A 25,917-nucleotide genomic window follows, 5' to 3' on the forward strand; every position below is an offset into this window, starting at 1 on the left:
AAAAAATAGGTAAAGGGTGATGGAGCTTCACTAAGCAGTACTTTTTTTCCAGAAGGAACATATGTTATGTTCAACGGAACATATTCAGAGAACATTAATATGTTCCGTTATTTATTTAAAACACTTGATCTCGTATTTCTTTTAACATGATGCTACTTCGCTTTGATTAACTGTCCAGTAGTTGTGATCTTTTTCCCTAAGAAAACATGTCCTTGATGATTTTTTCAAAAGCAGATTTACAAACATGTAGCATTAATAAATCAAATGAAAGTCTGCAACATCTCCGGTTGGGTTAACTCAGCAGCCGGGAGAACTCAGTGCCAGGGGCAGTAACTGCTACAAAATGCAGCCTCAAAGCTAAGTGGTCGGACATAATGTGCCTCCGCCGGCTCCGTGGGTAGCGCTGATTTCTTTCAGCATGACGCTCGGCTCACTCCACCTCTCACCTCTTCCTTCTGGCTCCCTGCTGGGCTTCAGCCTTCCCGACACGACTGCACAGTTGGACCGGCGCTGCCTCGAATCGAGGCCTTTCGCTGCTTCCAGATGCCCGTCTGCGTCTATTGGCAGCATTTATGTTTGTACTTGTGATTTATGTTCCTTTAAATGAGTGTGTAATGTATACAGCATCCATCCACACATAAATCTACAGATCGGGACGTGCGTGAAGGCTTGTGGGCACCAAGCGTCTTGGATCAAAAACAACCACCCTGCTGATTGGATGACAGCCTTGATGGGATTGAATGTGCCGTTTATTAACACGTGTGTTCCGTTACCGTGAGCGAAGAAAAAGGTTGAGGAGCCCGTCTTTCCTCCTGATGCTAAATTTTCATGACTTGTATTTGATTCGCACCAGAACAATCTCAGCAGGTGTTTTTGCTTTGTTTCAAACTGTCCATGTGTGTCAGTGTCGGGCCATGAAAAGTAGGTCTCTGGAGGTGTCCCCCCGCTTTTTTTTCCCTCTATTCTTTCAATAATATGCACCGACAGATTTATGGCCATGTGTTCATTCACGTGCACTATGTGGTTATTCCCACAGGTATCTTCATGTGTGGATACTTACACCTTTTCTTTGTTCTGTTGATGTTCAGTCAGAGGCTCAGAATCAGCAGAAATATTGAGCTTTAAGAAAAATAAAATGATAAAACTGGCACAGACATGGACGCTTAGCTAGAAGGTAAATGTTCCATTTAGCTTTCATTTCATACCCAGGCTCAGTCAATACCAAGACTGAGATAAAAACACAGGCAGTGGTTAACTTGAATTCCATAAACATGTCACTTCAAATAAGTGCAAAACAAAAACAAAGTGACAGTGAAAAATTGACCCGCTGTGTGAGGCGGTAGTGGCGGCGCTTGTTGATCTCTTTCTGATCACGACGGTGACGACAGCAGATATGGCCGATTAAGAAGCTTATCACAGACTCACTGTTAATTATTCTGTAATGCAAATGGGGCACTTTAGATAAGGCTGGATCTTTATCATCAGGAGACATTTAGGGCGGCGATAAGATAGAATGCATCCGTTGTAACACAAGGCAAAGTATGTCACCATTAGATTTGAACGAAAAACAGACAGAAAAAATTATTCCACTAAAAAAACGAAAACTTGTGTTTAGACAGAAAAGATGATGCTATGATTTCAATGTTAATCTGATAGATCAAATGATATGTGACCGTCATTGTCACTACAGTGGGTAATAGTAACATATAAAATCATGCAACTAACATGACTTTTACTAATAAGACTTTTTTTTTGGATAAAAGTCTGTTAACCCTTGTGTTGACTCTGGGTTGATACCTCACACATTTGTTTTCGGTCCTCAGGGTCAGTTTGACCCGGAGATAACACATGGGTTAAGAATTTATATTACTTAGCTCAGATCTTATCCTTTTTCTTTATATACTTTTAGAAAACTTTTTTTTTACTACTTTAACAAATTAAGTCTGGGGTTCGCATATATATTTTATTTTCTTTATTTTAAATTTTTAGAACCAAATAAAAGAACCATTGAAATCATATACCTTTGACAACGTTGACCTGTCCAAAAAGACAGCAGCACAAATCGTACACTTAATACAAGAGTACACTAGACAAATTAAGTGCAGAGTTGTGGTCCCAGTAACAAAGTAAAAACATTCCATTGTCTGTCTCTCAAGATGGAGCAGAAAGCTCCCAGTGAAATAATGGGGGGTGGGGGGGCATCAAGTAAAAAAAAAGTATTTAATATGAAAAAATATAAAATAGACTTGTGTAATTAGGTAAAATTAAGTTAAAACAGCTGAAAATGTTATTATAATTTAAGAACTAGATGACAATGAAATAAATGACTAGTTACTATGAAAGAAAAATTGCCAAAGCTGTTTGTATATAAATATTGTCCTGATATTTAGAAGTAATTATTGAGAATATCATATTAAGACTTTTAATTGTATTTGTCTTAAAAAGGACATTACAACTAGAAGAGGTTTTTGCTTTTCAGAAACGTTTGTACCTCATCAGTTTCAGTGTTACTCTCTGACCTCACGAGGGCCATATGATCGCAGGCAATTTGCGGCATATGGCCCCTGGGCCGCACCTCTGCCGGGTCTGGATTAAATGTAACATTTGTAAAATGCTATCAAAAGCTTCCGACTACACATACTGTTTATTGGATCAATAAAGCATCTTAGCTAGCTATTAGCTGGATGACACCATCACCCCCTCGCTACCACACGGTCCTGCGCCTCTTCCGATGGCTCCGCACTCACAGCACTTGTCCAAATAGACATTTTGTTATCGTGGGAACAATTTGGTCACTGTAGGATGTCACGAAGCAAACTGCGCTCAATACAAAGTGCAAAGCAGAAGTGGTCTCTGACCTTGCTGCTGCTGCTGCAACAGATAATAATGGACGGACCAAAGAGAGTAGACGATGGGGAAAAAAAAAAAGCTTTTCCATCGCAGGAAGGTCAAGTATACAAGCAATTTTATATTATATCTCTTATCTAAGTGAGACTGGTTCCAGCAGGAGGTCTGTGGGATGGAAATCACAGAAAGGGTAGATGGTGATGAGACGGGTCTTAAGGGAGTGACTCTCCTCACTAGAGTAATGTTACTTGGCTCACAGGTATTAGACATATGGACGGTCTTAACATCTGTGTTGGACACTCTCCCAAACAGGATATGAAGAAGGTTTTCTCCAGAAAAACATGCACAATATTAAATGAGATGAAAAAAGATTTTTTATTTTAAATATACATTCTTGTAAAAGGTCATCATACAAATACAAAAAAAACATTCTTACAACAGATGCTCTCTGTTACCTTGGATGGTTTTATTTTACTTCCATTGTCATGTATACTCAAAACTTCCATTTGATTTCATTATTTTTAATCAATTTCCTGCTTTCCTTTTAATGAAAAAGCCTTTTTATGTTCTTGTAATTATGTGATTATTCCAGTCTCACGTCATCCCTTTAGGTCAGAAAAAACAAAACAAAATTGTGAGTTATATCTGCTCCATCAATTTATTGCCTCAATAATTGATGCTTTACAGAATTTTATAATTATTATCATTTGCAGCCCTTGATCTAACTCATGGAACTTCAGTCCTGGCCAAGAAAACCCCACCACAAATGAAAGTTAAAGTATGGATGTCTGGTTCATAACTAGCTTTATTGCAAGTCTGCATGAGCTGCATATGTTTTGAGTACATTTTTCTTTAAAGATAGATTTTGTTAAGCTTTTCTTTTCATTCCTGGCCATGACTGGGTTCCTTAGGGCGAAAAAACATTTTGGTTGATGGACAAAAACCATAATAATTGGGAATTTTCTACTGTTTGCGTCATGTTTTGCTTATTGGATTTGAGTCACCGAGCCTTCTCAACAAAGGGAAGGCTCAGTTTTCAATTGCTACACACTGGACCGCTTTGAAAATAAAACTCTGCATTAGTAATAGTTTGTGGAAAGATTCTTAAAGGTGTGGCTGAAGGTAGATGGTGTTTTTTCGTTGAATGTACCACTGAAATTAGTGACCTGTCTGACAATCAAATATATAATACAACATCCAAGATCAAAAAGTGTTTTGTTCATGGACAAATAGAGAAGTCTTATTTACTATCCCTTTTAACTCTGCAGTATTCCAGACAGTTTTTATCTAAATTGGAGGTTTGTCGTCATTTAAAAGTAGTGAAGTTCTGATGAAGCTTCATGAAACAGTGTCATTATTTTCAGAGGCCACTAGATGGCGGTCTCTGCACTATTTTCCTTTGTTTTGAACAACTTTTCTAATGAAACATTACATCATTTTTAAACTGATGGCGCCACCTATTGACCACTAAATAACATGATAACTGTTTAATGAAGCCTTATCAGCCCTTCACTATTTAAAGGGGTGGCCATTCTTATCAGAACACCAGAAAGCTAGCATGGCATATTTCAATAAAAAAGCAGTAGGAGGCTGTTTATATATACATGTGAAAGAGTCACAACAATATAGTGTGCCTGCATGTGTGTGTAGGTTGGGTACGAAAAGCATCTTGGCAGAACATCATTTGTGAGTCTTAATATAGAGCATACTTAACCATATGTTCCTTATAGTTACCCTTTCAAATTAAACTGCATATTTTGACAATCACCCCTATTTTAAGATATAAACTTGAATAAAGCAACATTCCAATCTGGAGGCTCTACTGGCTGATGATAAATGAAAATATTTTCTTGGGTGCTTTTAGGCATTTAGCCCTAACTATATTTGGATGGCTGAAAGATTAGCAGATGCATCTCTGTAGACGGTTGTCTCTGAAGGGACGAGGTAAATGTCAAGCCGAATACGAATTGGCTGATCCTGCCTCCCTCGCTTCATTCCTTCCCTTCTGCAAAGCGTTTGTTATTGATTTAAGGCCAAATGTGGTTTGGAAAGATAGAGCGCCGGCTGGCAGGTGTGGAGAACTATGATTTGAATAAAAGACCATCCTAGTTCAAACAGCTACATAAAAAGCTTGGGGGCAAATCAATCATCCTCTTGCATCTCCGACACAAATGTTCAAATTTATTGTTTGAGACAAATGTATGCGCCCGCTGAGATATAATATGAAAACAATAGAGCGCTTTTAGAGGCATTTCTACCTCTCCAATAAATAACCTGGCTCGTAATAAATCCAGCGGGTTCGTTCAAGTTTCTGCTGGCATTCACAGTGGAGAAAAGTTATGTACTTAAAAAAAGTAACAATGCATACTCTTAAATAATGCATCATCAGATTCATTTTGGTTTGTATTACTCTCACATTCTGAATCAAACAAAAGACAAAGAAATATTCACACATGACTTTGCTCTGGCTGAAACAGGAAGTACAATGTGTGTTTTCCATTACATGTTTGAACTTTGAGAAGCTTGTAGGAACACTTGGATTTAGTGCGCAGTTAAATAAAAGAAAACAAATGTTTCCCATCTAATTTTGACCCTTTTTTTAACTGGTAGAAAACACAAGATCAGAAAACATGTTGACAGTAGTTTCAATTTGTTTCATCAATGTGGTCAATGTCATTGGTTCTTGACAACTTTATTCCTGCAGATCAAGACACATTTCAGTTAGAGAAACAACATCTGGGGCCTCATGTACTAAGAGTTTTGCACACAAAAATAATGTGTAGGCCTGTGTGGTATACCAGTTCGTACCGAAAACCGGTCTTTATTTACGTTATGATTTTCATATACAGTACGACTCTACCTGTGAATAGCCCGAACAATGTCCAGAACGTGGGGGACCCATTTCACTGCTGCACACCAACAACACAGTGTGTGCATATGAATTTTTTTATTTGAATGGCTGCCGGCAAGAGCTCTCAGAAGAACTTATACCAAAAAGGCGAGCCACATCTGTGCTGTGGAAGTTTTTTGGGTTTTAAAAGGTCGTACACAAACCAAACCACTATCTTTTGCTAATGCTGTCGAGCAAAAGTGATAGCCGATGGTGGCAACACTAAACAATTGCTTTACCACCTTAGCCAAAACCATGTTTTAGATTTAGAGTACCAGGAGTTTTAGAGTACCCTCCACATCCACAGCTCAATCTGCAAGACCCGTTCACTAAAGGGACTGCTCATGAGAAGAAAAAAGCAAGCGGTGGGTTGAGATAGTGAACACAATGACATTCCACCTTGTCAAGGATATGGTGCCTGTAAATACCATGGATGATGATGATGGTTAACTGCACTGATTAGGCAATAAAACAATAAAAAAAAATTAAAAAAATTCTGGAACCATTACCATTGTTATCTTTAACTTAATTACTGCCACCATATTGACAACCATACTTTGAAGGGGTCATGCTTTTACCTGTGTCTGCACATTCAAAAAAAAACATTGAACAGTCCTTATTACAGTAAAATGGGAGCAATATAGTTGATAGAAATTGTAGTTGAAGTTCAATTTAAAGTAAAGCAAGACATATCTTTTGATACAAACATCTCTATAAAGGCACCATCACATGATAAATAGGTGTATGTTAACAGGAAATTATGTTTCCAACAAGCCCTTGATTGTGTCTGTAAGTAACTATTCCTGTTAATAACCCCGGATGTATAAACCTTCTCACCAGCGCATGTCTGCATCTTCATCTTGTTTTACCATAATCACATAGAGGCGAATCTCAGGTTCTGGCCATGGAAAGGGATGAACACAGCCGCACGGAATTCCACACTGATTGGGATGTACAAAGGAAATGTGCTCGGATTAATTTGCAGACACAGATTTATACACCGTTTTTTTGGATTTGAGTGCACACAAGTTTTTATTAGGACATTGATGCAATTCTCAGGAAATAATTTAAAAGGCCCATAGTCTGCTTTCTTCCTCAGTACACAACAAGACTGCATATCCAAGATGGCCTCAGCTGAATTCAATTTGAAAACCATAGTTTACAGATGGGTATCACGATTCATTGTCATAAATTTGTGAGGCCACTAGATGGCACTCACAGTTTTGAAATTATGCCAGGTTTTATTGAGTTTGTAAAATAGAGCCAAATATTATAAATAGTTATGTGCAGATGAAGCTTCATGAAGCAGTGTCATGTTGCTTAGAGGTCAGTAGGTGGCGCCATCAGTTTAAAAATGATGTTTCATTAGAACAGTTGTTTAGAACAAAGGAAATTATGCAGACACCGCTATCTAGTGGGCTCTGAAAATAATGACACTGCTTCATGAAGCTTCATCAGACCATCACTCTTATTATAATGCAGCGAATGATTCAAGATTCTCTCCAAAAACTCAACCCATCACTAGCATTTACTCTTCAGCATGCTTATAATTTTAAAAGAGTTGCTAGCATCACAAAGGGTATGTTAAGCCAAGCCATGTTTGCTTTTAAACCCTTAAGCCTAATGATTCCCCCGTCTTAAGAAGAATTAAAAATAAAAAAAATAAAAAAAATAGTATAGTATAGTAATAGTAACTATCACGTTGTTAACCTACCTAAAATTGATTGTTTATTGCATTTGATTGTGTTAGTAGACGTTTGTGTGGTCCTCTTGTTACGGTGGTCTGGTCCTCATTGGTTCCTTTTTTGTCCATCGGACGGACTCCACCTCCGCCACTCCACAACCAGCGTTGCTCTAGGGTTGGGCCGCGGCTAAAGGCTTAGCTGTTGATATTCAGCAGACGGACACCTGCGCCCCTCAGGGAGCTGACATCATTAGCCGAGCAGAGAGCAGATCCCAGATCATCTCCAGCAAGAGAAACGGGAAAGAAAAGTGCGAGCTGCGTTTCGGCAACACAAGGTCAAGATCGTGGCACAATTACCCTGGCAGAGCCGTGCCCTCGGAGACTAAAGCCCCCGACTTCTCAACCTGCCAAGGTCGCTCAGGCCGCTACACAAGACAATTAGCTTCACAAAATTCCACCGTCATTTCCGAGTATTTCACCTATTTCCTCCTCCCTCCACCTCCCAGATATTTCTTTCTTCTGAGTATGTGGGAATATTTCAATGCTGGAGGCAGACTTGGTTCAAGGTTTTTGACTTTGGTGCCCAAATTTGGGATTCTGCAAAACTTTGAATTGAATGTTAGTTTGATAACATACACAATATTCAAACTAATAAATGAAGAATAACTGACACCAATTGTATACCACAGATGACAGGGTTGAATGTCGAAGAGAGTACTGTTAGTTTGTCGCCACAGCAAGTTCATCCTCCTCCATCTTAACCTAGCAATTGTGTCAATAAGCTTCAAGGATTACTTCCTCTTCTCTTTGACCTTCCTCATCCATTTGTAACATTCTTCTTCTACACATCCGCTGGTTCTATTGACCAACTGTCCAATCCATCTGAGTCTTGACTCTCATACTTTATTACGTGAGCTGTCTCTCTAGAGTGTGTTATTTTATCTTGTTCTTTCTGGTCTCTCTCATTGAAAAACTGAGCTTCTTCAACTTCTGATTCTTTTCTTTGTGCTAGACCTAATGTCTCTGAAACTAAACGACACATAAAAAGGTAGTTACAACACACCACTCTCCGTCTCTAGGAATTACAACTACAAGCGATAGACTTATTTGCCTAAACTACTCTTTCCCACATCTTTATGGTGTCAACCTGATCACTCTTTTCATCCCCCCTTTTTTTAACGCTCACCTCTCGAATGGCATAATCAAGATCACATCGAACACTATTTTATTGTCTTCATTCATAAGTTTCTTGACGTTCTCCTTCCATCTTTTCTTCCCCACTTTGCCATCCAGTCTTTCAACAAACATCTTGCAACTGTTTGCTTTAAAAGTAAATTTATGAGGAACGGCGTTGACTATTAAAGATTCTTCTGGACTAAAGAAAACTTCTTTACATGGCTGTCAGGAAAGGTGGGTTAGTATTGGTTGTTTGAATTCATGTATGTATAACAAGAACATCTTCACTGTTTGTGTTGTGTTCTTTAGCTGTAATTCTGATCTGCAATATCGGGTTTTGAAATATTCTTGATTATTGTAGGTTAGGTCTCAGCGTAAAGGAAGACGTTCAGACGATCCAACTGTGGCTACGACCACAGAATATGATAGCGTGTTTGTTTAAATGTGGATTTCCTTTATAAAGAGTAGAAATTATGACCATCTGTCTTGCATGAAAAACTGTTATTATCCAATTTGCCTTCCCTTTGCAAATTCCAGTGACATCACCACCGCTATTGTCTGTTACTTAAAAAACAAATCAGACCTACCAACTTGGTGGGAATCAGAGGAAATTGACTTTGACGTTTGCACAAACCTATTTCGGACAGTAGTTCTGCTCTGTTTCCATTTTTAAAACCACATAATTGCACATTGATTTTACCTAAAAAGATTTACCCATATTTGAAAATACAAGCCTTATAGGAAGACCGCACTTAGAAACCTGTTTTGCTCCTTCAAACCAACCCCAGGATGCTCAAGCAGTGCCTAAAACTCCAGGGAATTTCTCCAGGAAACTCCTATCTACACTTAAAGTCATTGAACGCGGCTTGAACAAAAATCTTTAGCGCCCCCAAGAGACCTTAGGCCAAGTCTAGAGTCAAAGCTGTGGCCCAGACGGGATTGATTTTTTTGATCGGTCCGTAACTCGAGGTTTTAACAATGACTATTAGAAGAGTGAATATCACAGGCCACAGGATAAACATAGTTTGTCAAGCCAGGGTACGCCTTTAAATCAACGCTTTTGTTGAACATTCTCACGCATTTAAACCTGGAATGGAACACATGGAAAAGACCAGATCTTAATGTTAGACAGACAATCTAAGGTAAAACACTACTGTGACTACAGAATTTTATAAATACGAGAGCAGGAATAAATACAATATTGTCTTACATTGCAGCGGATATTTTATTCAGTGTTAATCGGTTTTAATAGTTCTTTTCTGACTAAAGTTGGTCTTCGACCGACACACTTCTGTACTATACTATCACTAAACTCTCTAACTAACTAAATAATAATAATGACAATAATAATGAAGCTTCATGAAGCAGTTTCCTTTTTACCAGAACCCACTAGATGGCACTCTCTGCTTTATCATATTTGTTTTGAATAGCTATATATATATATATATATAATTTTTATATTCATATTTTTAGTGTTTTGTACATTTATCATTTTTTTTATGTCTTAAAGTGTTTTTTAAATGATTAATGGTTTTAAGCTTATTGACGATTAATATTAATATTCATGTTAAGAATTGCTGTGTTTTTCTGATTTAATTTCACAGTTTTATTCGGATAAATCTGAATAACAGGATTAAAAATAAAGCAGAAAGTATTGAAAGAAAAAATAATAATTCAATTTCCCCGTTGTTTCAGACAATAATTGGCAACTGTTCAGACGGACATCTCGTATTTGTCCATCCCTCTGAATATTTGATTTGTTTTGGTTGCGGCGCCGCATGGGAGGAGCTCCGTCATCCTCTCTTTGGAATCCCCCTGTAAGCTTATTAAATCGCTATTATCCCTATTAACACAATGGGCCTGATCCTCTTCTGCCAGCTGCATCCTCATTTTATGTAGTGTACATTCGCAACAAGCGGCGCCTGTCAGATTATTTAGCGTTGCGGACGCATTTGCACACGCATCATTGTGCACTGACACCAATAGATAGCGGCGCTCAAATCCCAGCACATGTCAGCGTTTTGAGGGATCATATAGATGCAAATGCAGCCATGTAATTGCCAAAGCTGTAGATCTGCGCTCTGCAGGCTGGATGCTGTCATGTCAACGGCTGATTCCATCTGCTTTTCATCCTCTCCCTTTTTTCTTTTTCTTTTTCTTTTTTTTTTTCCCAAGACCTGATTTCCATACCAACCCAAAGCTTTCAAAGCCCTCTCATCTTATCTGCTTTTCTTCCTCCTCCTCCTGCTCCTCACCAACCTGTCTCTTCTGGCAACAGCAGGAATGATGTTACTGACAGCAAAGGTGTTTCCTAAATAACAGTTGAGAATTTTGGAAAAGTCGTGTTCCTCCTCCAGTTTGTCGGTTATTTTTTTCTATTTATATCAAAACAGGATGTTTTTGTTAAAGTCATTCTTGGCAGGAAGAAATATTGCGTTTTTTTTCTTCCCTTCATATTTACAGTTCAGGCCAAACGTGGACACACCTTTTCATTAAATGCTTTTTTTCTGCTCTTCCAGGTCGAATGATGAACTTAACAAAGCAAGTGTGAAATAACTGAAGACATGTCTGGTATCCTAGTTTCTTCTACTTTTTCTCTGACTCACTCTTTTTTAAGGGTTACTCAGTGGAATGTTCTGCCTTATTAACAAATCAGTACAATATTGGACAACCTTCTAATTAACGTCATGGAAAGAACCAATCCGCTTAGTAAATAAATGAATATTATTTAACTTTAAAATAATTTTCATTTATCATTGTTGCACACTGTGTAAGTCTGAATAGCATATAATATTATCACCAAGACTCAATGCTCTTGTTATAGAGTTCATGGTAGTTTTCGCACTAAGGACATCATTCTTTTGGGGGTTGTTTGTAAAGATGAATTTATTTGTACAACATATCGTTGTGACGGGGACAGCCTATCCCAGCTTCTTAGGGGATGAAGCAAAGGAACACCTTGGACAGGTCGCCAGCCTTTCACAGAGACATTAATTTATACTCACATGTAGACAGATGGGTTAAACATTGGCTAAATAAGAGGTTTATTTAAGGAATTTGTAGGTATTTCAGTTTTTTTTCAAAGGTTTAACAGGTTAATGACTATGTAACTAAGTTGCCTTGGCAGAGGTCTGCGCTTTCTGGGTGCTTTTCTAGTTGAATATAGTATAATAACTTATGCTGATGACAATAAAAATAGAACTACTCTCAAATACTTATTCTTTTCTCAAGAAATTTTAAGGGCCTGCACTTAAAAAAAGTGAAGTTATTACTGTTTTATGGTAATATTTGCTGATGCCTTCAAGTGTTTATAGCCAACAAAATATTTCCCTTCGCCGTCCCCTCTTGCCGGTCTGTTTTTAATGATGGATTCTTCCAGAAAAACTGTACACCTTAAATAAATAAGTGCCACGTGAAATCACTTTAGCTTGGGAAAAAAAACAAAAAAAAACCTCCATTGAAGCACTGTTTATAAAAAGTTGAACTCTGGAAACCCACGCAAACTGAAATTCAATTTCACAGCAGGTATGACTTCATAGCTTTAAAAAGTGTAACAAATTTTGGCTCATTTCTTCTCCCCCGCTTTGCTGATCCAAAAATGCCTTAAACCAGAGAAGCTAACTTGATTAGCATTACTCCATCTTTCCTTTTTTAAGAGGAGCATTTTTTAATTAAACATTGAGTCGAAACTCGCAGAGAAGTTTGTTACAAGAGGAGGAAGAGGAATTTAAATTTTTTTAAATGTAATTTCCAGCACATACACAAATATCTAGCGGTATGTAAGGTATCCACACGCTTCATCCCCCCACCACATATTCCTTGAGAATGTAGCGGGGAGCGTGCACGGTGCAGGGATGAGATAACGTCCCCAAAGTTTTCCAAGGGCAGACCGAGTAGCCAGACATCAGAGGGAAGCCGCGCCGAGCCGAAGCTGATTCATTACATGTGTAGCATCTGCCTCCTATTTAAAGGGCCCGGAGCACTCTGGCTGCTCCTGCAGACTACCTCCCGACTCTTGGCCCCCGAACCCTTCCAGGATCTCACTCCCGTCTGATGACACGCCTCGGCTCTCCGCTCGCAGATTAGCTCCAGCTCGCAGCTCGGCGGAGCAAAGTTTAATCAATTGCCGTGTCTCTCGAAAGGGGCCTGATATGAATATTTTGGAGGATCAAAGCCCGTCACAACAAGGGAGACTGTACCTGTGCGGAATATTTTACGTTCGTCGAAGTTTGAATGCGTTTAAACTACCGCCGCCACTTCCATCGTCACCATGTATTTGAACTTCTGGTTATTACTTTTGGGGAACCTCTTATTCAGTAAATCTCTGCAAACAAACAACTCTTCCATATATTTGTTTCTCATGTAACCTCTGGAACTCTCAAACACTTACTGTTACTGAATAATTATAGAAAGTAAGTAAGTAATTTTTATTTGTATAGGCTTTTCCAGACCAGGGTCACAAAGCGCTTAAACAATCAAAACAATATTCAATAAAGTATATACTTTAAAGGTAAAGATTAAACTGATAACACAACATTAGTTCCAGAAAATCAAGGAAAAGCCTGAACAAATAGAATGTGTTTCTTAAAGGAGTCAGTAGATCCATCAAACACAGAGGGAGAGGAAGATCGTTCCAAAGCTTAGGAGCAACAGCCTGAAAAGATTTCTCTCCTCTGGTCCTGAACCGTGTGCGTGGAACCATCAGTAGATTCTGATCCACAGACCTCAGAGCCCGAGCTGGGGTGTAAGGCTGGATCAGATCAGTGATGTAAGGAGGAGCCTGACCATGAATAGATCTGAAAGTAAGAACCAGAATTTTAAAGTTGATCCTGAAAGAAACTGGAAGCCATTGAAGAGATTTAAGGATCGGAGAAATGTGAGTTCTTCTACTTGAGCGGGTTAGAATTCTCGCTGCAGAGTTCTGAATCAACTCCAGGCGAGACAGCTCCTTCTTGTTAAGACATGATATGATCTATTACGATGCTTCTCTCGCTCTGAAAATGATGGAGTGAGGTCAGTGGAGTCTAAAACGGGGGCTAAGTAAGGTCACCGACCATCACTACTGACCCCTTAACTTTACGTGGCCTTCAGATCAGTAAACAAACAGGGCTTCATGAATGAAGCCATCCGTGTTTAAATATGTATAAATATTAAGGTTGTTTTCTTTCATAATACAATGTAATGTCTCGCTTCTAGTCAAATATATCAATTATTCATCAACGCTGAACAAGAAGAATCAAGTCAAGGGAGCGCATGCCTGTTACTGTAGCCGCAACACAATACTATTTTTAACAAAATAGCCGCGTAAAAATGACGAGGTTTCTCAGGTCTGAAGCCGTAAACTGTACCATGTTTTATATATATATATTGGGCTTTATATATTTGAAACTGCTGTTTTTTTTAAGTGCTTTACAAACAAAACTGAGTTGAGTTGAGTCTAATAACGTTTTGTCTAAAGACTTTTATTTTGAAGGACATTCAAGACATTTCTGATGCCGTCTCATCCGACAAATGTATCTCTTAAGACTTTTTGTTTGGTCCTGACACCTTACTCTGAGACCTGATTTGGAAATACACACTTCCTTACGCCAGTTGAAAAAAATACAGGTTGATTGAAATTGAAATAGTAATGAGTGTAAATGTTTTCAGTGGTTGTTTGTCTATGTGTAACCTGTGAATAAATTAATAAATCAAACATAGAAGATGCAAATTTTTTTTTTTTGCTCCTGTTTTTTTAACCACAAGCTCTGATCAAATACTGTATTTTCTTGCATCCCAGGAGATGATTCCTGAAAAGTCTGAAATACACAGAAAAGGACTTTCAGACACTTTCTCATCTGGCATGTTTTTTTCTAATCACTTGCTCATTTCCGCCACGACACAATCTCATCTTCGCTGTTGCAATTATGCGGTGGTGAGTGATGGCTATATTTGAGGTGTGCCTGTCGGGCGGACTTGTTAAAAGAGGCTTTTTTTTTTTTTTTTGCTCTGGCGTCTGCTTTAGCTGATAATTATTTCAGATTAGTTTTCGAGGAAATTAAACATTTTTGTAAGTATGTGTGAGAGTGACAAAGTTAGCAAGTGCAGTCGGGGGAGCGAGTGTGAAAAGTGACGTTTTACGATGATGTGTATTAATACTTTTAAATGGTGTTACTGTAGTAAACTGGTCATTCAATAACCATGAGGTTTATTTTTGAGAGACATGTTATCAATATTAATATCAAAATTAGAGTATGAACATAGGGCATAATATAGTAAGTAAGTAAGTAAGTAATATTTATTTATATAGCGCTTTTCGAGACCAGGGTCACAAAGCGCTTAAACAATCAAAACAATACTCAAAAAAGTACTTTAAAGATCAAGATAATACTGAGAACAACACAGGAGTTCGAGAAATTCAAGGAAAGCCTGAACAAATAGAAACGTCTTAAGATGTTTCTTAAAGGAGTCAGTAGACTCCATCAAGCGCAAAGAGAGAGGAAGATCGCTCCAAAGCTTAGGAGCAACAGCCTGAAAAGATTTCTCTCCTCTGGTCCTGAGCCGTGTGCGTGGAACCATAAGTAGATTCTGATCCACAGACCTCAGAGCCCGAGCTGGGGTGTAAGGCTGGATCAGATCAGTGATGTAAGGAGGAGCCTGACCATGAATAGCTCTGAAAGTAAGAAATGATATGATAATATGATAATATGATATGATATATAAATAATATGAGTAAAATATAATCAGCTTTTTAAATTGGAATGAAACTTCAAATAGTAATCATAAGAAATCACAATAGAAATATAACTTAAATTAGCAGTTTTTATGTTATTTTGTTTATCAATTATCGCCTAAAAATCTTTTAAAAAAACATTAAATTAAAAAAATGTAATATTTTTTAATAAAATCATTCATCTTTTTAAAATAATAATAAAAATAATATGAGGAAATAAAAAAAAGTAGGGAGTATATAGTTCTGTCTGTCTTATGTGTCTTGATCGTTTAAGTATATTTTTAACTGTGTATTGTTTGTGATTGTTAAAGTGCTTTGGGACCCTGGTCTAGAAAGACTCTCTAGAAACAACCATATTATTATTATTATTATTATAATTTAATGATTAAGTTTTAATAATTCAAGATAACAGTATCAGGACAGTTCTGTTCTTGACTGCTAATTTAAACTGTTTATTTTCAAATTTATGTTTTTAGTTCTATGCATGACAATGACAGATTTTGAATTGCCAACCCAATCAGCATTATCACTGATTCCTGTTTTCCTAGTTATTTTTTTAATCAAAATAAGAGATCATTTGAGTTTTCAAACTTAAATGTTGTCATCTGTCTTGGCAGCAGACAATTACTGACTGATAAGGTTGTTTATTCAGCCTTATCTTGTGTTAATATTTACGATGCTATTGCCAAATACTGACCTAGATTCTTCACGTTTACAACCTGTTGACCCTCTCGGATGATAACTTTTTCACTGTGCCTTCCTCAAATTCAAACAACCTTGACAAACCACACGAGAAAGATTCCATATTTTGCAAAAAAAAAACATATATTCTACATGTTTCCCTGATAGTGGAAAGTTTGATTGACATCTGTGTACAAGTGTATAACTGCTGATTGGTCGAGTTTCAGAACACCAAAATTGTACCTCCTGTGTTGGTTCCTGACCTTTTTGACCTTTGCTTTAATGGACAGCAAAGGTTTATAAATCTTTGTCCAGATGTGGACATTTTGGGAGAATTTTCCTGAATTGCTGGTGTTTTAATATCTATGGTCCTTTTATGGTTTGTTCCACGACTGGATATAAAATAAATTTGCTGGGTTTCATTTTCAGGAATGGGTTATAAACTCTAAGTCGCTTTTTCTAAGGGTAACATTCCATATTAAAAAATGAAACCAATGCAGAAGTGCAAAGCTGCAGTTCATCGAGTCTCCACTTGAGGATGGCTACAATCACAGCCAATAAATGTATATACTAGTACGACATTAAACATAGTTATTGGCTGGTAACAAAATACAGCTTTGGTCTTAAATACTTATTTTTCTACTGGCACACACTGTTGGGTTATTTTCTTTCTTAAATTTCTGGTTTGATTTATTAATCTAATCAATTAATTTTAACTGAATCTGCATAAAAAGTGTTGGGTTTGACTTGACTGACAAGTGAGTCTGAATAGGCACCATTGACTGAACTAAGTGGATGCTGTTGACAAATCATATTTCAGCTGGTTCCAGTTTCGCCATTTAGTGGCTATAACTGCATTTTCAGGATGACCAACCATCGGCTCCTATATAGTGTTTCAGTAATACCCACATGGTGTCATAGATACTACTTCCATATATACAGTCAGTGACTCTTAGGTAGTGATGGTCCGATGAAGCTTCATTAAGCATTATCATTATTCTCAGAGTCTGCTAGATGGCGGTCTTTGCACTATTTTCCCTCGTTTTTAACAACATCACATCATTTTTAAACGGATGGCGCCATCTACTGACCTCTTAACAACACGACACTGCTTCTTCAAGCTTCATCAGACAAGCACTTTATTTTATTGCATGAGCCGCTGTGATGATATTGTACAGATTATATTTGTTGGTTTTCTTCAAACTTTTCTGTTCGCCTGAATGACTTTCTGGGGAGATGGACGTTAAAAACCGCAAAAAGCAACCTTGTAGTTGAAGTGCCTTAGTTGGAACTGAAGTGCACGTTTATAAAAAACAAAAGTATGAATATATAATGCACTTTAATTGAAGTGTAGAATCAAGAGGAATGAAAGTCAACTGAACTAGCTCGCAATCTGTATAATAAAGTAGTCATTAACATCTAACAGCATATGCATGATTCAAGCGGCAAGTGCTGAGAAATGCTTGGCTAAAGAGGGAGTTGGGAGAATGGGAGGGGGTTCTTATCTGTGCATAGCAGATACTGTTCCTGTAGTGTTGGGGAGCAGGTGAGGTGTGTGTGTGTTTGTGTGTGTCACTAGACTGTTGTTGAGGTACGGTTAAAAGTTTGAAGCAGGTGGCAACCATTTTTTTTTCTCTGTTCTCCGACTGCTACCCCGAGAAGCACATGGTGACAGTGATTGGAGAGATCTGCTGCCCACGGGGATTTTTACCGTTTCCCTATTTCATCTGTTCAACATGAAGCCTCATGGGGGAATGTCCCGAGGTCGCTGGAGTCGTACGCAGCCCTGCCAGGCTGTTATCCACGAGGAGAAGCAGCTCTTGCCTGTGTTTAAATCTGCATTTTGATTACGGGAGAGGGTTTCTTAAAGTTGAGCCACTCACTGAACCCCCTTTAGAGGATTTACCTGTGCCAACAGGAGAATAACTCGTTGAGGATCCTTTTTCTCAAACTGGAAGACAATTTAAGACAGTTTGGTACTGGCAGTGAGTCACTGATGCTAATGACTACAGTCAAAGAAGCAGCCTTTGATAATTGTTTAATTTGACTCATCCGCTATATATATATATTATATATTAACATTGATATTTTAAATAAGAGAGTGAATTATTGGTGATGTTTTGACTGTTTTTAGAAAGCATGTTTAGCTCTCATGGGTGGTAGAGCTTGGTTAAAAAAAGGGTATCTGTTATGGTATTTTTCTATTATTATTATTAATATATTTTATTTTTTGTTGTATGCGGGTACTATGTGTGTTTGTCTTTGGATTACTTGGAAAAAAATGAAATTAAAGAGTAAAAAAAAGGCAATTTTCTGTAAATATGTATTTCTTTTTTAAAAATCATCCATTGAATGTATTTAATGTATTTATTTGGCCCTCATGAGGTCAAAGGTGGTGTAGAAACCAATCATTTCATTTCATTAATTATATATTATTATTTTGTATTTATTTATTTACTTGATTTTACAATTTTGGCAACTTTATTTTTGTTTGATGGCCCCTAACAACAGCCGCAGTATAAAATGTGGCCCCTGAGAAAATGTAATTTCACTGATCAACGCTATAGTTCAATTTTATTCTCACACATTTAGGAGGATTTAGCCTAATTTCGTTTTTTGTTTTTTTTTAACTGAGCATTGTATTGAGGTCCAATATTAAACTATCTATATTATCTATTATCTTTGTCTTATCATATTATTTACATTTATTTATCCACAATAGCTTTGGCTCAGAAGAAATATCAACGGCCGGTTGAGACGTTGCCTCTATTAGAGGCGCTGTCTGGGTTTCATAGGCTCATATTTCAAAACAAGCTTACAAGGCAATGTAGTCCTGAGTGCAGCGGGAGCTAGAGAGGGTGTTAAAGGGCCATCGTAGAGCTTGTGTAATGTGTGTACTTTTTATGTGGATATTTATTATGAGACGAGTTCCATGAATAATTTATGATTAAAAAGGCGTAATGGATATAGTGGGACTCGTCAAAATAAAAGCTAAAATCCATTTGCTTTCCTCGTAGTAAATCAAACCGCTTGTCCTTGGGCTAATTTCCAACTTGGGATTTGGTGGTGAGTCTTGACGGTGATTTTATTTTTTTTTTCTTTAGTGATGGAGGTGTCTGCGTCGATGCACAAAAGAGAAAAAACAAAAATGAGCTAAGACAAAGAAAAAAAACACCTCCTCTTCTTCATATGGCTCCCCGCCTCACTCTTATCCTTCCACCATCTTACCACTTCTTCCCCCTTGCCTTTGAGCAGCTGCCACTTCTGAGCCGGAGGAAAATGAAGGCAGATGAATCAATTTGGCCTGTGGCCCTAAAGTGCACTTGTCTGTACCCCTGCCTGGGCGGGGGGGGGGATAATGAGCCGATAGATTGAGGCGAGCGCAGAGGTTCCTTCGCCGGCTCCACCGGTGGGACCCCCTCGCGCACACACAAGCCGCTGATGCGTCCCTGAGCAACGCTTGTAGCTTGTCTCTGGGTTAATGGGGGTGAGGGTCCTTTTGCGCGGGACACTTTTTCCGAACAAATTAGAAGGAAGGATCTGTATTTGTCGCTCCCCTTTCCTTTTCCTTCAATACGTTGCCCCTTGTCTCCTCCACGCCTAGATGCCGAACACTAGATTGAAGCGTGCTAGTGTGTCGCGTCAGGATAGCTTGAAAGCAAGTGAGCAGGAGGCCAAGGTCCAGGTTCCTAAGGGTAATAAGGATTGACGCCGGCACGAGGATGAAGCACAACCTCCCTTAGAACAGTTGACAGGTGACTGCGAGCTAAAGAGAGACGAGGGTGAGTGAAAAGAGTGGGAACAGGAACAGAAAAGGTCAGCGGTAGCCGCTTCTTACAAGAGAGACAGCAGCTCTCCAGCACTGCCTCAGACGCATCGAGAAAAGGATGAAGGCTGCAGGCGGACAAGTGTGGATGGATTGGCAGTGTTACCACCGTTGGCCTGAGCAGGGAGGAAAACATTCACGACTGTCACGACTTGACTCGGCCATTCCTAATTAGCCCCAACGACTGTGACTTCACCCAGGGTTAAAGAAGAATAAATGAACAGATCCAAGTTGGCATTAGTCAACTTGAGAGGAATTAAGATGCCGAAGGGCCCTTTGAAGATAATTAAAAAGCAGGGAGCAGGAGCCACCAGAGAGGAATCGCAGACATGTTCAATACCGAGACTAATGGAGCTAATTTCTAGTACATTATTCATGTAAAACACTGGTCCTCACTCTGCTGTTTTCTGTGTCTCCATTTGTTACTGAGGCCCCACACACATCCACCATAATCTCCATTAGACACTTACTTTACCGTGTTATTGTTAAATCAATGAAGAATTCTTACCCACAGTTCTAATGCCAACACATCATTTAGAGTGTATGTTGTGGGATATCTTAGTACAGTTATCATACATAACTCATCACTGCTGAGCCTGCTCACCATTGGATCAGGTTGTTCTATCACAACGTTGCTTTTAACTCTCAAGAAGGCTTCAAATTATAGAAGATAGCTCTGTTTTTTAGTAGTGATGGTCTGATGAAGCTTCATGAAACAGTGTCATTATTTTGTAGACTAGATGGCAGTCCCCGCACTATTTTCCTTCGTTTTGAACAACTGTTCTATTGAAACATCACATCATTTTTAATCTGATGGCGCCACCTACTGACCTCCAAACAACATGACACTGTTTCATGAAGCTTCATCAGACCATCACTAGTTTTTAGCTCACTTTAGGTCTTACAACATTTCATGAAAAAGGTGGTTCATAGCAAAACATTTTGTTTCCATTTGTTCTGTACTTCTCCTAATACTAAGGCAATCATTTGTATTTATTGCAAAAAGGCGAGTTTGTGTTTCTTGCCTAACAAGGCTTCTTCCTGTAAAAGTGAAATATTTAAAAACTCTAAATATTTAAAGAGTGTACATTTTGAAAATGTCTTTACACTGTGAAGCGATCCAGATTAATGTTTTCATCTCTTCAAATCTTGTTTAAACATTTACTCATTATTTGAGAAAGTTAATAATTTTAAAAACTCTCAAACATATAATTGTTTGGCGTCATCCCTATTACTTCCACTGTTAGGGTTACGTTTTTGATTGATTGTCTTTTTTCGGTTTCTTTTACCAATGTTTCTAAAATAATATAACCATTTCTAAGTGGACATTTAGCAATTATAAGTGACAATAAACAGATTCAGTTCTTGTCCAGTAATTGTAACATAACTCCTTGTTTGCTAAACACTTACAGAATACCTGCTATGCACTGCAGGTAACAACTACAGGAGCTTTGAAGAGCAAAACCTGATCATTAAAACATATGATAATTATAATAATACATTTTACTCGCAAGTTCGCTTCACAATCAAACCAGACAATACAATGAAACCAGTATTGAAACAACATAATAAATTAAGGAAATAAATACATTTTCCTGTGACCATGGTATAGTGTAAATTTATTTTAAGACAGGGGTTCCCAACCTTTTTTGTACCGTTGACCGGTTTAATGTGGGCATTATTTTCATGGGCCGACCTTTACATAAAAGCATTTTTCCACTTGTTTACAGGTTTATCTTTTGAGTGAACTTTACTTTTTGATGTTTCAAGATTCACAGGCTAATGTTACTTCAGAGAAAACACCATGTCTTTGAAAAACAAAACTCCAAAAAAGGACAAGAAAAGACAGTAATAATCAACAGAAAAGGCCGGTAACAAATGCCTCAAGGACCGGTATAGGTCCCTGGACCGGGGTTTGGGGACCACTTCTTTATTACCCAATTCAAACCAATTACATATTTAAATATAAACATTTTAAACAAATGTTTTGTACACTTAAAAGAGTTAAAATAGTAATTGGGTCTGATGTACTGGGTGAAATATAATAATGGGTTAAAAATGGTGAACTAGGAAATAAATAAACAAGAAATGCATTGTTGAAAAAAATGGTTGAAAGCTTCAAATGAAGGGATCACTAAGCATTGGATGCACATTTTTTTTCACTAAAGATAGTGTTAATTTGTGTGTCAAACAGCGGTTGGCTGCTTCTCATAAAGTAAGTCGTGGTCCCCCGGCTTCCCCCCTGGGGCGGACTGTAGATTGGGCGCTAACTAAAATGTCCTTAAGCATTAATGAATGGACCAGAGAGGTATTAAAAAAAAACAACAACACGTTAAAGCTTTACAGTCGGGTGCTCAGGGCCAATTAAACAGCTCCCCAGACTGGAAATTAATCCCTGCCTTAATCACAGTCAGCCGGGGTTGCCAATCTTTTGTCAGAGTCGCACTATTCCTCCCTAGATCAATTGCTCTCATGTCCCGTTTAACGGCGCCTTGTACGATCCTTGGAAGCTGCTTCATTAACCTAGGTGGCTAATTAGACGGCGCGCTGATCAATAGTGGAGTTGATAGCTGACTGGGTAATGTAGGCGCGGGCCCCCGGAGGAGACGGAAACACTTTGCGTGCCATCAGGAATTTGTCAGCAACACTGACGCCGGGTAAACAAACTCATCAACGGCTGCACTTGACGGAGACTTGATGCTGACTCCGGCGTTCCCGTGGCCAAGAGGAATAAAAAGGGCCACGTCTGTTTGGAGTCTTATTGAGGCACAAGTCAAACAGGATTAGGCCCCGGGGTACCTCAATCTTCCTGGTTGACCTCAGAGCCTTTCTAATGCCTCCCCCCCTGGCCAAACAGCAGCATTACCTGGCAGCGGCGGATGATTAAAGGTGGATTGTGTCGACTTGACATGGGAGCTGGTGGGCACGAGGGTAGATAAACACCCTCTCCCCTGTCTCGCCTCCCTCCCTCTCTCCCAGCCAGGTGGTGGCGTGCAGGACCTGTCAGATTAGCTGATGACCCTTTTAATTCTGGCCCAGCCGGGGGCCATAATTGATATTTACTGGGAAAGGTTAATTGTAGCAGTGATCTGCTTAAATTACAGCAGAGACCAGGAGACCGAGGCCAGCCAAGGTGCGCGCCACCGGGGGAGCCGCTACATACAAACTGCTAGTCAAACGGAACACACCCTGCGGCCGTTACCACTGAACTCTGAGGTGGGGGCAGCAGTTTTGGGGCGTCGTGATTGGCTCGCGCTGCATCTGTCCGGACTTGTGCACGCTGGGCTCGCCAGCCTCCCATCTGGTCGGGGATTTGGATGCGATCCAGCAGTGTGGCCTGCAATAAAACAAGTCATCCATGTTGGCATCAGGGTTATGTCGGTGTTGGTGGCTGCTATTGATATTTGTATGTGGAAGCTTCTGAAACGGTGCCAGTAGTTAATATAAAGCAAGGGAGGGTTCAAGTGTCACTGAATGTTAGCCAAAGAAGCTAAAGCTTATAAATATGCAGTAATGAAATGAGTAGGTTGTCATATGAGCCCATCCCTTTAGATTACACTTAGTGCAGCTGTATACACTGTTTGGATACCAACATACCTGAAGAATGTTAAGAAATTAAATATGTTTTAAGTATTTGTCGTAATGCGAAATAACCTTTATGAACTGAAGTAGCTGGAGTGAATTCTATAAAGCGGCAGTGACATTATAAATCTTCATACAATGATGTTGAACTACAGGTTTAGTCATTTTATTTTGATCAATTACTTCAAACATGCCTCCTTTGTTGCAATTGGTCAGAGTTTGATTAATCTTCACTTCCCGTTGCTGTTATGAAACTAAATTAAATGGTTAATATAATATTTAACATTTAATTAACCCTGTTGACATTCAACGGCAATCCATTCACCACATTTATTTCGCTGTAATCCTCTTGACAAGCTGCTCTTTTCGATGTTCACTTACAGTATGTGTTCTGGTGCCAGTACAGAGCGATTCATATCATGCTTTGTTATCGCCTTATTAAGTTCTCCCCCGTCTAAAATCTCGGCGAACAAGGGGTTACAAGAGCGAAGTCCATTATGATGTAATAATGGCTTCACTTTTCCTCAAGCCAGCTGTAATTATGCCACACTTTGTTTATACAATGAATCCCTTGAAGGTGGATATTTTCAGGGATTTATGATGCAGGTTGACAAACCTTGATGTTTGACCAATCACAGTATAGTGGGTGTGGTTATGATAAACTATAAAGTAATCTTGAGCAAAAGTGTTTCCAGTGGGCGGGGCTTAAGTACATTTTCTAATGTAAATGTTTCAATGAAAAGAGAGTTTTGTACAAACAAACATACACTGATGAGTACAATAGAAGTTCAGGATCTATTTAACTAAACACTCAAATCAACACATTAGTTGCCCTTTAAGAAAAACACTATCACCAACTGGATTTGTATGTTTTAACAAAACAACAGGTTTTGGTTTTATCTTACTTGTAAGTACAAAGTCTTCTGGACCCACTTGAAAGCAGTTTGATGGTCATGTGGACATTGAAAGTCTTTATGGAAGTGCGTACATAGTTGAAGAATATTTAAAAATAAAAGTTAGGCAAGAGCACAAATTCAACCGACCATTACAAAAGATATGGAACAACTGATGAATTCAAAATGTTGCATATTTGTACTTCAATTTGTCTTTAAGATCAGGGTTTCATTGTAATCTGTTGTGTTCCTTCACAGATGAAACCATTGATGCTGCGTCCTGTCCCAGTCAGCCAGGAGGAAACAGTACCGGAGCTTAACCCACAGCACAGGAACAAGGACCAGCTCAACGAGGTGAGGCCTTTGACCCCGTCTGCACTCTTCCCCGGCGTCTGCAGTGGAGAGCGTCTCGGGGTATCCCAGGGAGGCCGAATCCTGCGAATGAAAATGCGAGGGCGCACAGCAGCAACATTGACACAGCATTCAGAGGGCAGCTGATGCTCCGCTCCTGTTGTTTCCGGCTCTCACCTCATAAATCTCATCTATATGGCAAACAAACAGCCCGACAGGAAATGGCCTGTCGCCCGGCGTAGCCGAGTTGGCAGGTCACTAATTCGAGCGTGACGCGGTTAATGCCGACTTGCACCTCCGCCAGGTGTGCGCTGACCTCGCTGACCGCGGGATGGAGCCGGTTAAAGAAGCCGTTCCAATTATCACCGCGCCGGCTTCCATATGCCAGCTCATTTAGATGATGAGTAGGTGGCAAAGGGAAAATGGAGGCCAGGCATTTGGTTCAGCACGAGGGAGAGAATAATGCAATTTAGATACAGGGGGAAAGTAATGAGAATTTATGCAAAATCCCAAGCGGCTCATTTTGAATGAATATAAAAATATGCTTCCTAACGAACGCCTGTCAAGCAGCCCTCCCAAACATAACTGAATTCAATCAGACTGTTCATTTAGCTGACGAAAGCAGGCGCCGAGCGATAGAGGGGAAGGAGGACGTGTGCAGCCTTCCCTCGCCGCTCAAATAGGCTTTTAATGAACTTGTTAAATACAGTATTTTTAAGCTATTCAGTGTTTTAATTCGCACCCATTCTAATTAAAAAAGCCAACCTAATTTCCCCGTGTCTTTCTCTATAGTCTCTCCTGCGCATCTCACCGGCGCCCCCTCCCTCACGCCGCTGCTCCCGCGTTTGTGTAAAAGGATGTCTTATAATGAAAAAGTCAGGAGAAAAGACGGGCTTGTCAGATAAAAGAGGGACGTGGGTTGACAGCTCTGACAGGGATATACGACAGGCAGCGGGGAAGGAGGGCGGCGGGGCGGGGGGGCGATGAGTGGGCTTGGCAGCGAGAGGATGGAAGGGGTGGCGAGGAAAGGGAAGGAGGGGGTGGGCTGTTGAAAATGGCGTGCTGTAATTGCCGACAGTGTTAGATGTGGCTCGTCTCTAATCGGCTGCCAAATAAATGGCGCACAGACGCTGATAGTTGTCGTCGTGCCATCGCAATCCATCTCTCACCATCTGTCTGTCTGAATGTTTCTGTCTGCCCGTCCATCCGTCTCGCCGCCGACTCCTCGACTCCTCACATCCAACAACATTGGGTAGCGTGAGTGGTCTTCTCACA

General features: G+C 39.3%; 1 protein-coding gene across 12 annotated transcripts in view; it reads left to right on the plus strand.

Moving 5' to 3' along the window:
- The window catches only part of fbrsl1 (fibrosin-like 1), a 336,829-nt gene that overhangs the window by 113,476 nt on the left and 197,436 nt on the right, over window positions 1-25,917 (plus strand). For all 12 annotated transcript variants that reach the window (XM_087796551.1, XM_087796544.1, XM_087796549.1 and 9 more), the window contains exon 3: window positions 24,550-24,645. In XM_087796551.1, coding sequence (XP_087652677.1) covers window positions 24,550-24,645 — 96 coding nt within the window. The remainder of the gene's footprint in view (window positions 1-24,549; window positions 24,646-25,917) is intronic.

The sequence above is a fragment of the Callionymus lyra genome, chromosome 1 (assembly GCF_982586985.1).
Source record: "Callionymus lyra chromosome 1, fCalLyr1.hap1.1, whole genome shotgun sequence".
Lineage (NCBI taxonomy): Eukaryota > Metazoa > Chordata > Actinopteri > Syngnathiformes > Callionymidae > Callionymus > Callionymus lyra.